The 13,227-nt window shown below is 37.3% G+C and overlaps 1 protein-coding gene across 2 annotated transcripts in view; it reads left to right on the top strand.

Annotated features, from left to right (window-relative positions):
* Positions 1–12,949, top strand: part of LOC149065293 (metal cation symporter ZIP14-like) — a 30,810-nt gene extending 17,861 nt beyond the window's left edge. The window contains exons 6-9 of one of the 2 annotated variants that reach the window (XM_089254245.1): positions 3,635–3,886; positions 10,036–10,249; positions 10,543–10,730; positions 11,271–12,949. In XM_089254245.1, coding sequence (XP_089110371.1) covers positions 3,635–3,886; positions 10,036–10,249; positions 10,543–10,730; positions 11,271–11,528 — 912 coding nt within the window. In that variant the 3' untranslated portion in view covers positions 11,529–12,949. The remainder of the gene's footprint in view (positions 1–3,634; positions 3,887–10,035; positions 10,250–10,542; positions 10,731–11,270) is intronic. The other variant, XM_089254246.1, reaches the window with a different exon arrangement.
* Positions 12,950–13,227: the final 278 nt, after the last annotated feature.

Raw genomic sequence — 13,227 nt, 5'->3', positions numbered from 1 at the left:
CAGGGGAAAAAACAATAAATCTTACCTTTTGATCGATGTACAATGCATCTTCGAACCTAAGTTTTCATTATCAAAAAATCCATCATATATGATTGTTTTTCCCCCCTCTTGCTAAAGTTAGACTATAACAGACATTAAGCCTCTGAGACATTTTGACTTGAACTGTGCTTGGCAAAATCTAATGTTGACTTGCAAACGGTTTCCGGGTTATTAGGCCATGGTCTAGGAGATTTTCTTCCTGACGTTTCGCCCACATCTGTGGCAGGCATCATCTGAGGTTATCTGGACGTAAGTCTCCGCGGCAAGCGAGAAAGGCTTCATACATTTACTGTCATTGACTTGTTCTCTATATGCACTTCTGAGACTTGATCGGCTGCAGAAGAACCGCATTGGTTGGATTGTGTGGATGTATTGTGCGCTGATTGGCTGTAAGTGGTGTCTGGCGGCGATTGGCTGTCGAGGTCATTTTCTCTCTGGCATTCATCGGGAGCACATCTGGACTCTCTACGCCGCTGAAGTACCGGGACCTAAGTGGGATGCACCTTCATCGTCTCCTCCTTTCGATTTATGTTGTGGTGCTTGAATATTTCAATGGCTTCTCTATGAAGACAAGCATGGTTGTGCAACTCGGACGATATTACCTCGGTCTTTTCAAATTTAATTTTGTGGCCGGTTTCCCACATATGTTCTGCAACGACTGAACTTTCAGTTTTATCCAGGCGGCAGCTTCTTTGGTGTTCCTTTATTCTTGTAGCAGTACTTCTTTTTGTTGTTCCTATGTATACTTTTCCACACAAGCATGAAATCCTGTAGACACCTGCCATGCACAGAGGGTCTCTCGGATCTTTTGCAGAGCGTAGCGATTGTGCTAAGTTTCTGGTCGGTTTGAAAATTTGCTTGATGTTGAACTTTTCCAAAACTTTGCCGATTCGAGCGGTGACCTTCTGTATGTATGGTAAATAGGCTTTGGTTCTGGGTTCCAGATTTCCTTCCTTATTTCCTTGTTGTTTTTCAGGCAAGGTCGTATGGCTCTTTGAAACTCTTTTATCGTATAACCGTTAGCTTTGAAGGCCTTCCGTAGATGGACCAGTTCTGTGTCGAGATGTTGCGGCTCACAGATACGGTTAGCACGGTTTACCAGTGTCTTTAGCATGCCTCTCTTCTGTCTCGGATGGTGGTTGGAGTTTTTGTGAAGGTACCGGTCTGTATGAGTAGGTTTCCTAAAAACATTGTGCCCTAAGCGATTGTCGTCAGTTCTGTTCACCAGAACATCCAGAAACGCTAGTTGTGTATTTTTCAGAACTGAAGACAACCGCTTAGGGCATAGTAAGCGCGAATGCTATAGATGGGATGCTGTATACAGGGCCGTCTTAAAAGCATCATGGGCCCCCGGTCCAAGTGATTTTTCTAAGGCCCTAACAGGAAAATTATTGAAAATTTCAACCAGATCTCATTTTTGTGAGGCCCCTTTTCTCTTGAGGCCCCCAGGCCGTGCCTGGATGAGCCCATGCCTTAAGACAGCAGTGACTGTATATATATATCATAATCATTAATTTATAAATTGAGTCATGAACATCTTCTCTGTGCTCTCAAAATTTTGAGCTTACTGTAATGAAAAGGCTTTGGTTAAGATCACAAAGTAACTTAAAACTACTAATTATAAAACCACAAATTAATTACCACTTATTAGAGTGAACATGCACTTCATTTTTAAAGTAATAAAATTATACTATACACTTCATAGACAACATAATTACAAAATAAACAAAAATTGCATATAAACAATCTATGCAAAAGTTTAAACAAAGTCAAATTTTTCAGCGAAGTAAAAATTATTAAAAATCTGATTGGCGTTTTCCTTAATAACATAGTTTATGCAGATTTCCACCGAAGAGGAATTAAAATTTACATTATCTGTGGCTAAATTATATCAATAACTCTCAAACAAACTTTTCTCAGCCACCTCGTTGGGCATTTTGCCTGTTGTGGCGTTGTATTTGTATAAAAAATAGCTCTAAGATTTTCTATATGCTAATAATATTGGTTATTTTCATAAACCTCTTGACAAAATGCCTCAAAGATTCTCGTATGGTTTGAGATTGGGGGCACATACTGCCTAGTTAAACACTTCAATATTTTGTGCACTGAACTATATATAGGCTTTTGCACAACCTGTTGTATGCATGATCTACCTACGACCAGCCTGCATTATCTTGCTGAAACTTCCACTGGAGACCAGTTAGAGGATAGATATAATAGATAAGTGTCTCTGTGTAATGCTGAGCATTTTGGTGACCTGAGGCAGGATACCTGATACCTGCTCATTGCAGCAGAATGCATCCGAAACCATTGGTTCACCACTACCTTGTCTATGACTATCATTAGTCTGTGATTCCTTGCACAAATTATACAAATATTACCCTCATCTATCTGGCCCATCTAGGTTCCACTTCTCATCGCTGAAAATAACTGAATACTTTGGCCCATATGGTACATACTTGCGAGTTTACTGTAATCTTTGTGTTTTGTGCTGAAATTGAAACCTGAGCACAAAAGCTGTTTTGGTTTTTTTTTTTCATAATTTTTCGAAATATTACCGGACCTATTTCTCGTATACTCTCATCATATCCATTTAGACAGAGTCCAGCTGCCATAGTCATCCATTGCATAGATGCCAGTCTTTGGATTCTTGTGTTATCTTTTATCTCTGTAATGCGTATCCTTACTGCTCCGTTCTGGACACTGATTATTATCTGTAGGTAGTATATACAATGGACAGACATCTTAGAATGCTGGGAGAGAGCTGCAATTTCCAAAACTGTCTACCCTTCCAATTAAAGCTTCTATATTCTGTTTACTTTTTCAGAACTGCTTTCTGTAGCTCGCAGCATCTGAAATAACTGATGCTATCTCATGTAGAGCATAAATACTGAACAGTGGTGATTTCACTAGTGGCAAATTTGCATATTTCGACGACCAATCTCGAGAAATACTGCATTGTGTCTAAACTTTTCAAACACATTTCACTCTTTTCATAAAAAAAAACCTTATTTTTATTATGAATTACAGCACTGTTTTTGGTATTCAGTTGCTCAAATAGTATTTTTAGCGAGCAAAAGAAATACCTGATGAACTTTATTATTCAATAATTCAGCTCTTTTTTATTTTGAGAGCAAATTTCATAAGTGTCTGAACTCTTGTGGTGCACTGTAGTTTAGTCCAGTTCTTCTACAGTTGACTCAATCACAGCATAACAACTTAGGAAGTTGTGATAGACCTGAAAATTCTGGTCATTACAGCCTAACTTATCTTTCAAAAAATGTATCACTTAAGAAAATGGATGTGGGTTAATAGAAGCACTAGATAAACGAGGTTCATATAACTGAGGCTTTATTGTATTATGAAGAATTAAAAGAATTCTTGCGTTTTTTTAATCAGAGCTTTTGCATTATCTGAAACTTGAAATCTGTCACAAGGTTTAGTTTTTTTTCATACATAGGTATAAATCTTTTCTCATCAGTCAATTGAATGATTAACATTTCTTCAAGTAATTGTTTATATTTAGCCATTTTATTTTTGAATATATAACTATATAAACTCTATTTTGTATTAATCTTCGATTCAAATTTTATAGAACAAAAAGCGTGAGAAAATTTCATTCGAGAGTGAAAATTCAACTGAAGCGCTAAAATCATTCCAAGAATCTCGTAACGGTAGCTTTTCGACATCCTTGAAGACAGAGTATGAGAATGATCATCTGAAAAATGGATCGATACCAGCTTTTGCATCGGGGAAGGTGGATAATAAGAGGCATTATATCGTATCAAATGGGGATGCTAATCAGAATGATGTGTCAAAGAATTACAAACTTCTTGAAGCAGAAAAGGTAATAATTCATTTATTCGAGTTCAAGTTATTTATTTATACTATGAATGACCCTTTTTTCCTTTCTCTTATTCTAAAGAATGGAAAAAAATTTCCAAAAATTTTTTAAATGAACAAATTGGGAAACGGGCACACTAATGTCAATTTATTGACACCTGCAATGAAATAAATCTTGAAGCAGATTTGACCCATACATCTGAATATAGTGCAATGTTTATCTTGCATTTCCGGTTCTTTATCATTTTTGCCCCAGTAACCATTGAATGGATGACAATAATGAATGAAACAAGACTTTAATTAAACTATAAATATTTATTAAATTATCAGTTAACAATTAGTATAACATTTTAACAAAGAATTATCACATTTAACCTTTTCTGTCAATATTACAACAAAACAATAAAACAGAACGATCTCACCATCATGTTCAGGTATTCATGTATTAGTTCACATCGTCCACAAGACACCAAAATGTCTACTTCATGACAGAAGACTCCCAGACACCAGGTTCAGACGGGTTTGGTGTCTCGAAAAACGTGTCGAGGCCACAGCTCAGCCACTGCGTAGGAAACTGGAGGCCAAGTGTAGCCGGTCTGGCCACTAACCAATCCACAGGCGACAGGATCACGACGACATTGGATTATCACATGAAATCAAGCGATGAGACCGGTGAGGTGCCAAAGGCACACCTTTCCAATTTTAACACATTGTTCTTAGAGACAATCTAGCTCACACCTGAACAGGACGTGACGCCTTAGTGACGAAGGCAGGAAGTTAGTCGGAAGTAGTAGAGTAAAGTCGTAGGAAGTAGCTGTTCGTGCAGATCTGTCTGGTTTTTATACAGGAGCGTTCCCACAATGCTTCATGATGCAACATTTACCTTGCATTTCTCGGTTCTTTACCATTTTTACCCCAGTAACTATTGAATGGATGACAACAATGAAAGAAACAAGATTTTGATTAAACTATAAGCATTTATTCAATTATATATTAACTATTAATGTAACGTTTTAACTACAATTATACCTTTCTTTCAATATTATAACAGAACAATAAAACTGAACGGTCTCACCTCCATGTCCAGGTTTTCACGTATTAGTTCACATCGTCCAGTAGACACTCACAGCAGAAGACTCCCAGACACCAGCTTTAGACGGGTTTGGTGTCTCCAAACGTCCACGGGTAGCCGGTCTGGCTACTAACCAATCCACAGGCGACTGGATCACGACGACGTTGGGTTTTCACATGAAGTCCAGCGATGAGACGGGTGAGGTGCCAGAGGTACACCTCTACAATTTCAATTCATTGTTTTTGAGAGACGGTCTAGCTCACACCTCAACAGGGCGTGACGTCTTAGTGATTAAGACAAGATGTTAGTCGGAAGTAGTAGAATCGGAGGAAGAAGCACATCTCTATCTGGTTTTTATACAGGAGCATTCCCATAATGTTTTATGACAGAACCAATCACAAGATCGAAGGTGCGGTATTGAACTTGCATCTAATTTACATAACTTCATGAGAGAAAAGGAAATATTGTAAAAATTATAATACTGAATCTGGCAACCAAACATAAGATGGCGGCTGATTGGCGGACATACGATCCCGGCGATAAAAAGGTAAAACAAACTAAAATCTATTAAAATGACTAGGATAAGGACGATTTCCGCGGGGGCCTAATGGTAATGTTACAATAGCGCATTTATGGTTTTGCCGCATGTGGGCTATATGAATTTTGCCACCCTTCTCTCATTCTAGTCTACTTTTCTTAACTACTCGTATTCACCACTCTGTACAATAATTCGCTTGGCCTCCCCCTACTCCTGCAAGTACACCTGTGTCTCTAAGTCACTCATTTGGTCATTCCCAATGCTCACACGCTGTCTTTCTTTTAGTCACTCATATGCTTACACACTGTTTTAGTCACTTGCATGCTTACACACTGTTTTAGTCACTTGCATGCTTACACATGCTCTAGGTCACTCTTTTGGTTGCTCGCTGACATGGTTCCTTGCTTTATAGGTCACTCTTTTGGTCATTCACATGCTCGTACACACTCTAGATCACTTTTGGTCATCCACTGGCTTTAACACCCTCTGGATCACTCTTTTGGTCATCCACTTTCTTGAACATGCTCTGGATCACTCTTTTGGTCATCCACTTTCTTGAACATGCTCTGGATCACTCTTTTGGTCATCCACTTTCTTGAACATGCTCTGGATCACTCTTTTGGTCATTGACATGCTTGCACATGCTCTGGATCACTCACTGACCTGGTTTCTTGCTCTGCAGGTCACTCTTTTGCCCACTCACATGCTTGCTAACTCTCTAGGTAACTTTTTTGGCCATTCATTCACATAGTTCTTATCTGTCTGGACAGAGGTGGATTTATTGAGGGTTATGCAAATTTTGCTGCCCTTCTCCCAATCTATTAATTTTCTTGGGCACTCGTTTCTTCTAATTTGCCACTTCTCTGAACTTGCTGTCGTGTTCTATAGCTTGCTAAGCCCCATGTAAATATGCCACTGCATATGAATTGTAGATGGCTGCAGGGTCAAAAATGTCCCTTTTCTTCATGCTACAATCATTTTTTACACATAAAAATATTAGCACTTGAAGTTTATTGCTGGTTTGAATGACAGCATTTGAAATTTTTTTGTGACTTGTCTAGAGGTTAGTGCACGAACCTTTTGGTAGAGAATTTCTTGCAATAGCAATTTCTGCAGTTATTTCATCACCCTTCATTTCAAGAAATATTCTGACAAGGATTAAATTGGGTATCGAACTCCTGAACATCCTTTAGTACAATAAGCAAGTATATTAATGGTCTACGTTACAACCCTGAGTGGAAATGAAATGTAAAGACACTAGAGCAGTGGTGTTTCTCAATGTGTACATTGCAGCTCTTTCGGATGTCTCCAATGTTTATCAGGGGTGTCGCAACGAGCTGGGGATACTGATTTGGGTGCTATTTATGCTTTAAAGTGGTTCTTTTTTGTGTGCTAAAATATCTACTGAACTATTCTGGGAGCTGCAGATGAACCATGAAGTGAGCAAGGAAGCTGTGGGTGACAAAAGTTTGAGAATAACTGCACTAGAGGGTGCAGCAATCGCCCATTCCACTAACATAAAATCACCATTGCACACGTGCATTGTCGTTTATTGCTTCAAATCAAAGAAAAAGACTGGTCAAATTTTCCATTTCCAACTATGATTCATGGTCATTTCCATAACAAAAAAGATTGATAGCTATTGATAGTTAGGCCTGTCTTCTTTTTGAGACAGCTACATGTGATATATGTGGAGAATGATGCTTTGATGTTAATAAAACACAGATGTTGCACCTTCATTTCAGACCATGCAATGAACAAAAAAATTGTCGCAGTAGGTTTCTATCACGTTAGTGTTAAGGTTCAAACTATTTTTTTTTTCAAACATTGTACAGTTACATATCAATTTTATTGTTATAAATTTTAGTCCTCTGGTCCCGAACAATATGCCTGTTAGGGAAATAGTCATGATCTAGATATTATGCCAGCCACTGTGATGGCCGAGTGGTCATAGTGACTGGCTCGCATTGTTAGGACTTGGGTTCTAACCACATTGTTGCACAGTGGTGGTTAGCTGAAGTTGGTTTTCTGTGGTTCCCAACTTTGAGGTGAAAATGCGAGCTGATCTCCCTGTTGAAAAGTCTCTCCATAGAGAGCAACAGGCTTACAGCGATAAAATTATTCAATCATTGCACTTCATTGTTAGTGAGAGAGAAATTGATGGCATCACACTATACATAACAAGCATTACACAGAAATGAACTTCACATTAGGTTCACTACACATATACTCGTATTCAAACATGTACCAATTCTTTAGAAATTTCGCAGAGGAATATGGACGAATTGCGTGTGTGGTTCAGCAGCAGAATAGTAGATATTTAGATATTATGCCGAGGTGAAGTCAGAAAGAAAAGCTTCTGTGGTGGTCAAGTGGTCATAATGATGGACTCGCATCACATGGATGCAGGTTCAAACACTACCGTTGCCACAAAGGTGGTCAACTGAAGTTGGTTTTCTGTGGTTCTCAACTTCGAGGCACAAATGTGATCTATATTAAAAAGTCTTGCTGCAGAGAGCAACAAGCCTACAATGGTATAATATTCAATCATTACACTTCATGCATAGTTAGAAAAAATAATGGCAGCACTACACATAACAAACATTACACGGAAACAAACTTCATGGAAGGTTCATTACACGTACACACATATTCCAACATGTACCAATCCATTAGAAGTTCCACAGAGAAATATGGACGAGGTGCACGTCTGGTTTGGTAGTCAAAAAAGAAAAGTCATTTGTCAAACCCAGGTCCTATTACAAACCGAGCAAGTGTGCGACCATATACACCACTGGAGACACGACACTCTTCCTGCCTTATTTTACGCATTGTTGTGTGAAGGAGAGGCATTGGTATAGTCCGCTGACCATGAGATGAATTTTCGCTGTGTCACGTCACGTCGGATGATTATATTCAATTTTTTTTTGGTAAAACGATTGCACATCGAGAAAAGTTCATCAGTGACTGAGCTGTTTTTATGTTTAAGGCAATAAAACTCCATGTTCTCAGATATTATACAACTGACTTCTATTAACCATGAATATAACACCCGTAGACGTGACATACTTTACCCCGCTAATATTCTTTTCAACAATATAAATACTACGAGCCAACGATGCTGGAATATGCTCCCTGCCGCTTTAAGAGAAATTAATAGCCTACGCATGTTTAAGACCCGTCTAAAAATCTACTTAACACAACAGCCATCTGAGATTTAGTTTATTTCTTCCTTTTTCCTCGTTATAATAGCATCAATTTATGTTGGTTTTTTTTTTTCCGACTTTTTCATTTTGTTTTCCTGATTGTTTTTGCCAACCCTTCTTATCGACCACGAAGCTCGTCAGGGCATATCTATGCCCTTTTCTTCGTGGTTCGACTGTACATGTACAGTTTTCTTTTTTTTTTTTTTTTTTTTTTGTTGTTCAATGCTCTTACCTGTATCAACAATCATAAAAGTTTTATAATGCACTGTAATATTCATGTACGGAAATAAATTGAAATTGAAATATCTCTAATGGACCTCTTCCTTTCCCAATATCGACACAGGTTGGGTGGCATTCATGTCGAGAATCACGGCCCTATTACTGTTTTAAAATATAATTTATCCCAGAAATTTAGTAAAACCTGTATATAACGCTACTGTTGGGAATTTAAAAAAATTCTCCATGAGAGAATATCTTGTGCGATAGAAGTGAAACTTGTAGGTTTGACACATGACTAGATTCACCTCAATTGAATTTAATTTTAGTTATTTAAAATTGAATTTAGAAATTTTAAATTTAATCAAATGCTGTAATAATCCCATAGTAAATCCCATGTGTGACAGATTTGTTCACTAACAATTTCTGGCGATAATCATGGTTGGCTTAAATGAGACTGTCTTTGTCCAACACAAACTGTCCAAACCAAACTTCCCCTCCCATCTTTATTTTTCTTACACAGTCAAGTGTCTATTGACATCTCACCACCACCCATTTGCTTCTTGGGACTTCACCACACAATTCGTTATTCTTCAGAATGGCTTCTGAAAAAAAGAAAGTGTTTCACTTTTTGTGCTGGTTTCCTTTCTCTTCTAAATTTTAACTGTTATGTCAATATAGAAGTTTCATTTTTCAAAAATATTGTTATAGACAGGTTATCGTTGTAAACAGTTTATAAGCATTTGTGCTATTTCCTATTGAATAGGAATTCTGTCAGGACCAACGAAAATGACGTTATAGGCAGACTTATCATTATGCATAGGTTTCACTGTATTTCAGTGCCCTTGACCAATTTTTCTGCACGCTGCCTGGGAATCACTGGTCCAATGTGTTTGGGTGTCTATTCTTAATTTACTTCAATCTAATCTTCGATTTTTGATTTTATATCAAGGACAAGCTTTTTTCTGCTGTCCAGAATAAGCAGTCTAAGTCCAGTAATCCTTCGGATTACTGGACATATCTGCTGTACTGGACTTATCCTGCTGTCTGTTCATCAGTATACATATATATATATATATTAAAAAACCAGGACTATAACAACTATTTCTGTTTCCAACAAGGAATTGAGCGAACACAGTCATCACCATGATCATGTAGTTCATTTGCAGCAAGGTGGATCAACAGTAAGCACTGTGGCGTGGATGATAATTTTCGGAGATGGTCTTCACAACTTCATCGATGGTCTCTCTATAGGTGCAGCCTTCTCAGAGAGCATAATGGCTGGCATAAGCATCTCTGTTGCAGTTGTTTGCGAGGAATTTCCACATGAGCTGGGTAAGTTCTATCATTTGTTTACTTTGGATATCATTTCATTTTTGAATTTCAGTGTCCAGTCTTGTAGACGTGTTTTGCATACGGCTGGGGGGTTCTCAAACTGTGTACTTCTGTTACCCTGGCAAAGGTTTTTCGAAAGATTCTTTGTTAAACTGCTCAGGGAATCCACAGATAAGCATTGCATTGATTTGGGGAAGGGGCGCTGCAGGTCAAAAAGTTTGAGAACTAACATAAGGCCATGATGTCATACTCAGATCCATAATTTTGCTGAATTTTTCTTACATTTTGTTTAGGAGACTTCGCTGTGTTATTGGGTGCAGGGATGACGATGAAGCAGGCATTACTGTACAATTTCCTGTCGGCTCTGACGTGTTACATTGGACTCATCTTTGGTGTATTGTTAGGTGACCTGGCAGAAGCATCTCCTTACGTGTTTGCTCTGGCCGCTGGCATGTTTTTATACATATCTCTTGTTGATATGGTGAGTTGACTGCTATACAAATGAATTAAAATTAATTATAACCTATTCCGGGTTTTTTTTTTACCTCCAAAACTGCGAGCAGACTATTCCACTTTCTGTGATAAGGGACAATTATCATTATGCTGAATTTTTGGATTGAAAATTTTCTTATTTCGGAATTTAAAAAAAATATCACTGTGCTCCAGTGTTTTTTAATTTTCCACTGAGCTGGGAAAACGTTTTTCATGAAATATCTGCGGGTCACATACAGAAAATTAGGGTAGATTTAAAAAATTACTATAGTAATCTTGCTCAAGGTTTTCAAGGTTTTTTCCCTTCAAAAGAACATGTAAAAGATTTCATGTTAGAAAGAACATGTAAAGTATTTCACATGTAAAAGATTTCATGTTAAGACATAACTGATTTCAATTACTATATGAATCAAAAAATTAATAATTTCTTTATCGTTTCATTTCACCGTTTCATTTTTTCAAAATCGCAAGCAGTATTCTGAACTGATACCAAACAAAATTAATACCATTGTGTCCCCCCACTTTCTAGATGGGAGAGCTTGCTGAAGCCATAGCAGAGGCTCGAAAGAAAGGTATCGGAGAGCAGCTCAAGGTTTTATTTGTACAAAATGCTGGCATAATCCTCGGTGTTGCAATACTTTTTATAATGGCTCGCTATGCGGAACATTTCAATTTCGAAAATCTGATGTCATTAGGAATTACGGAAAGCAGCAGTGCTGATGAACACATGCAAGCTTTTTACAGTGGCCTACAGGAAGCAAAACATTTGAATTCGCCCCTAGCATAGCCTTTGAAGATTTTTTAATTATTTTATTTAGTTACTCGTGCGTGCCTGCATAATCATTATGCATTTTTTTAAAAAAAATTACATACTGTGTGATCTTTTTTTTTCGAGATCTGAAAATTTTATACATTTTTGTTTTCAAGAGCGAAGTGAATGTTGTGAGACTTAAAAACACCTACATATTAGGTAGATACAGTTGCACCTTGTTATAACGAACTCGAAATGACTAAAAATTTGGTTTGCTACAGCGAGGTTCAGCTGTATAATAAACAAATTGTGCCTATTTTTTGTGTATGAATTGTTTTTAATTTATTTTATATTTATCTTGAAATTGCTACTTTATGAATTCTTTTGCATAATGTACAGAGTGGTTTGAAACGGGACAAACAGATGTTTCTTGCTCCATGTCTTTGAAAGTACTGATTGCCCACCTTCAATTAACTTGGGGTAGAATTTTTCCCTTCATGCTTTCTGATGTGAATACCATTCATTTTGATGTTCTTTATTGATCCTTTAAGTTTCTGTGAGAGAAGTTTCCAACCACTCTGTTTAATGGGTAATTATTTATGTAAATCTTCAGCTTGTGTTTCCCATGGTCTTCGCACAACTTTTGATGCGAGAGAAAATTGACTGGAAAATTCTTTTTATTTGATATAATAATGATTGTATAACTCTGTAAAAACCTAGCCTGAGAATTTGTCAGAGAGCAACAAAGCCATTGACATATTTTTGAGAATATTCATCGAGAAAGATTTTCACTGTATATTCAGTAATATCTCTATCTATGCTTATACTAATTTAAATTGTCGTATTTGAAATATCACGTTCTAGACTGGTAGCGTTTTAGGCTGTTCAAATGCACACAACCCTGGTCTTATTGCCATAAAAGCAAATTAAGCTTTTGTAAATTGCGAGCTTTTGCCCTGAATTGTAAATATCAGTATAGATGAAAAGAGAAAACAAACTTTTGGAGATAATGCATGCAAAGTAAACTTCTACCCATTATATTCAGTGAAGCTTCCAGGAGTTGTCACACCTATTTGGCAGATAGTTTTCCTCTTGAGGGGGTGGAGAAACATAGATATTATGCTCAGATGACCATCACAGAGGGATTTCACTGTATTCTGTAAATTTCATGGCAATTTTTATTCTCTTCAAAGTATCGATTTAATGACAAAATCGTCAGCTTGTAAAGTATTGGACTAATGAAATCGGAATTTTTCCTCAATGGTATCTTAGGTAAAGAGATTGTAAAAAGTAAGTATTTTTGATACATCGTACGTGGACTTCGAAATATTAGATAATAATCAATTATCTGAAAACCTATCAATGATTTCATACAAATCAAACGTGAAGTTGTAGCTTTTCTATTTTTGCTTTAAATACCATATTTATTTTCACTCAAATCAGTAGCCTTTTCTGCTAAAAAAAAAAGCAAACCCGTTTAGCTAGGTGAGTGTGACAACTACTGACAGCCTTGAGATTGTATTAGGTGCGGATCCATTGCGATGTATCAAGGGAAAAGTTAAACTGTTACCATTCTTCCTGTATTGAACGGGACATCCCCCATGCCATTTTTTTGCTCCCAGTCTCATGGATCGGGTCTGGGAGCTTATGGATTCATGCTCGACAAGGTAAGACAAATACTGCAAAATTTCATCATTAAAACTTGAATAGAAATGTAAATATAGTGCCATTATGC

The sequence above is a fragment of the Pholcus phalangioides genome, unplaced genomic scaffold (assembly GCF_987345545.1).
Source record: "Pholcus phalangioides strain wild (caught in Gottingen) unplaced genomic scaffold, Ppha-v1.0 ptg000040l_1, whole genome shotgun sequence".
Lineage (NCBI taxonomy): Eukaryota > Metazoa > Arthropoda > Arachnida > Araneae > Pholcidae > Pholcus > Pholcus phalangioides.
This window is presented reverse-complemented; position numbering and strand designations above follow the sequence as displayed.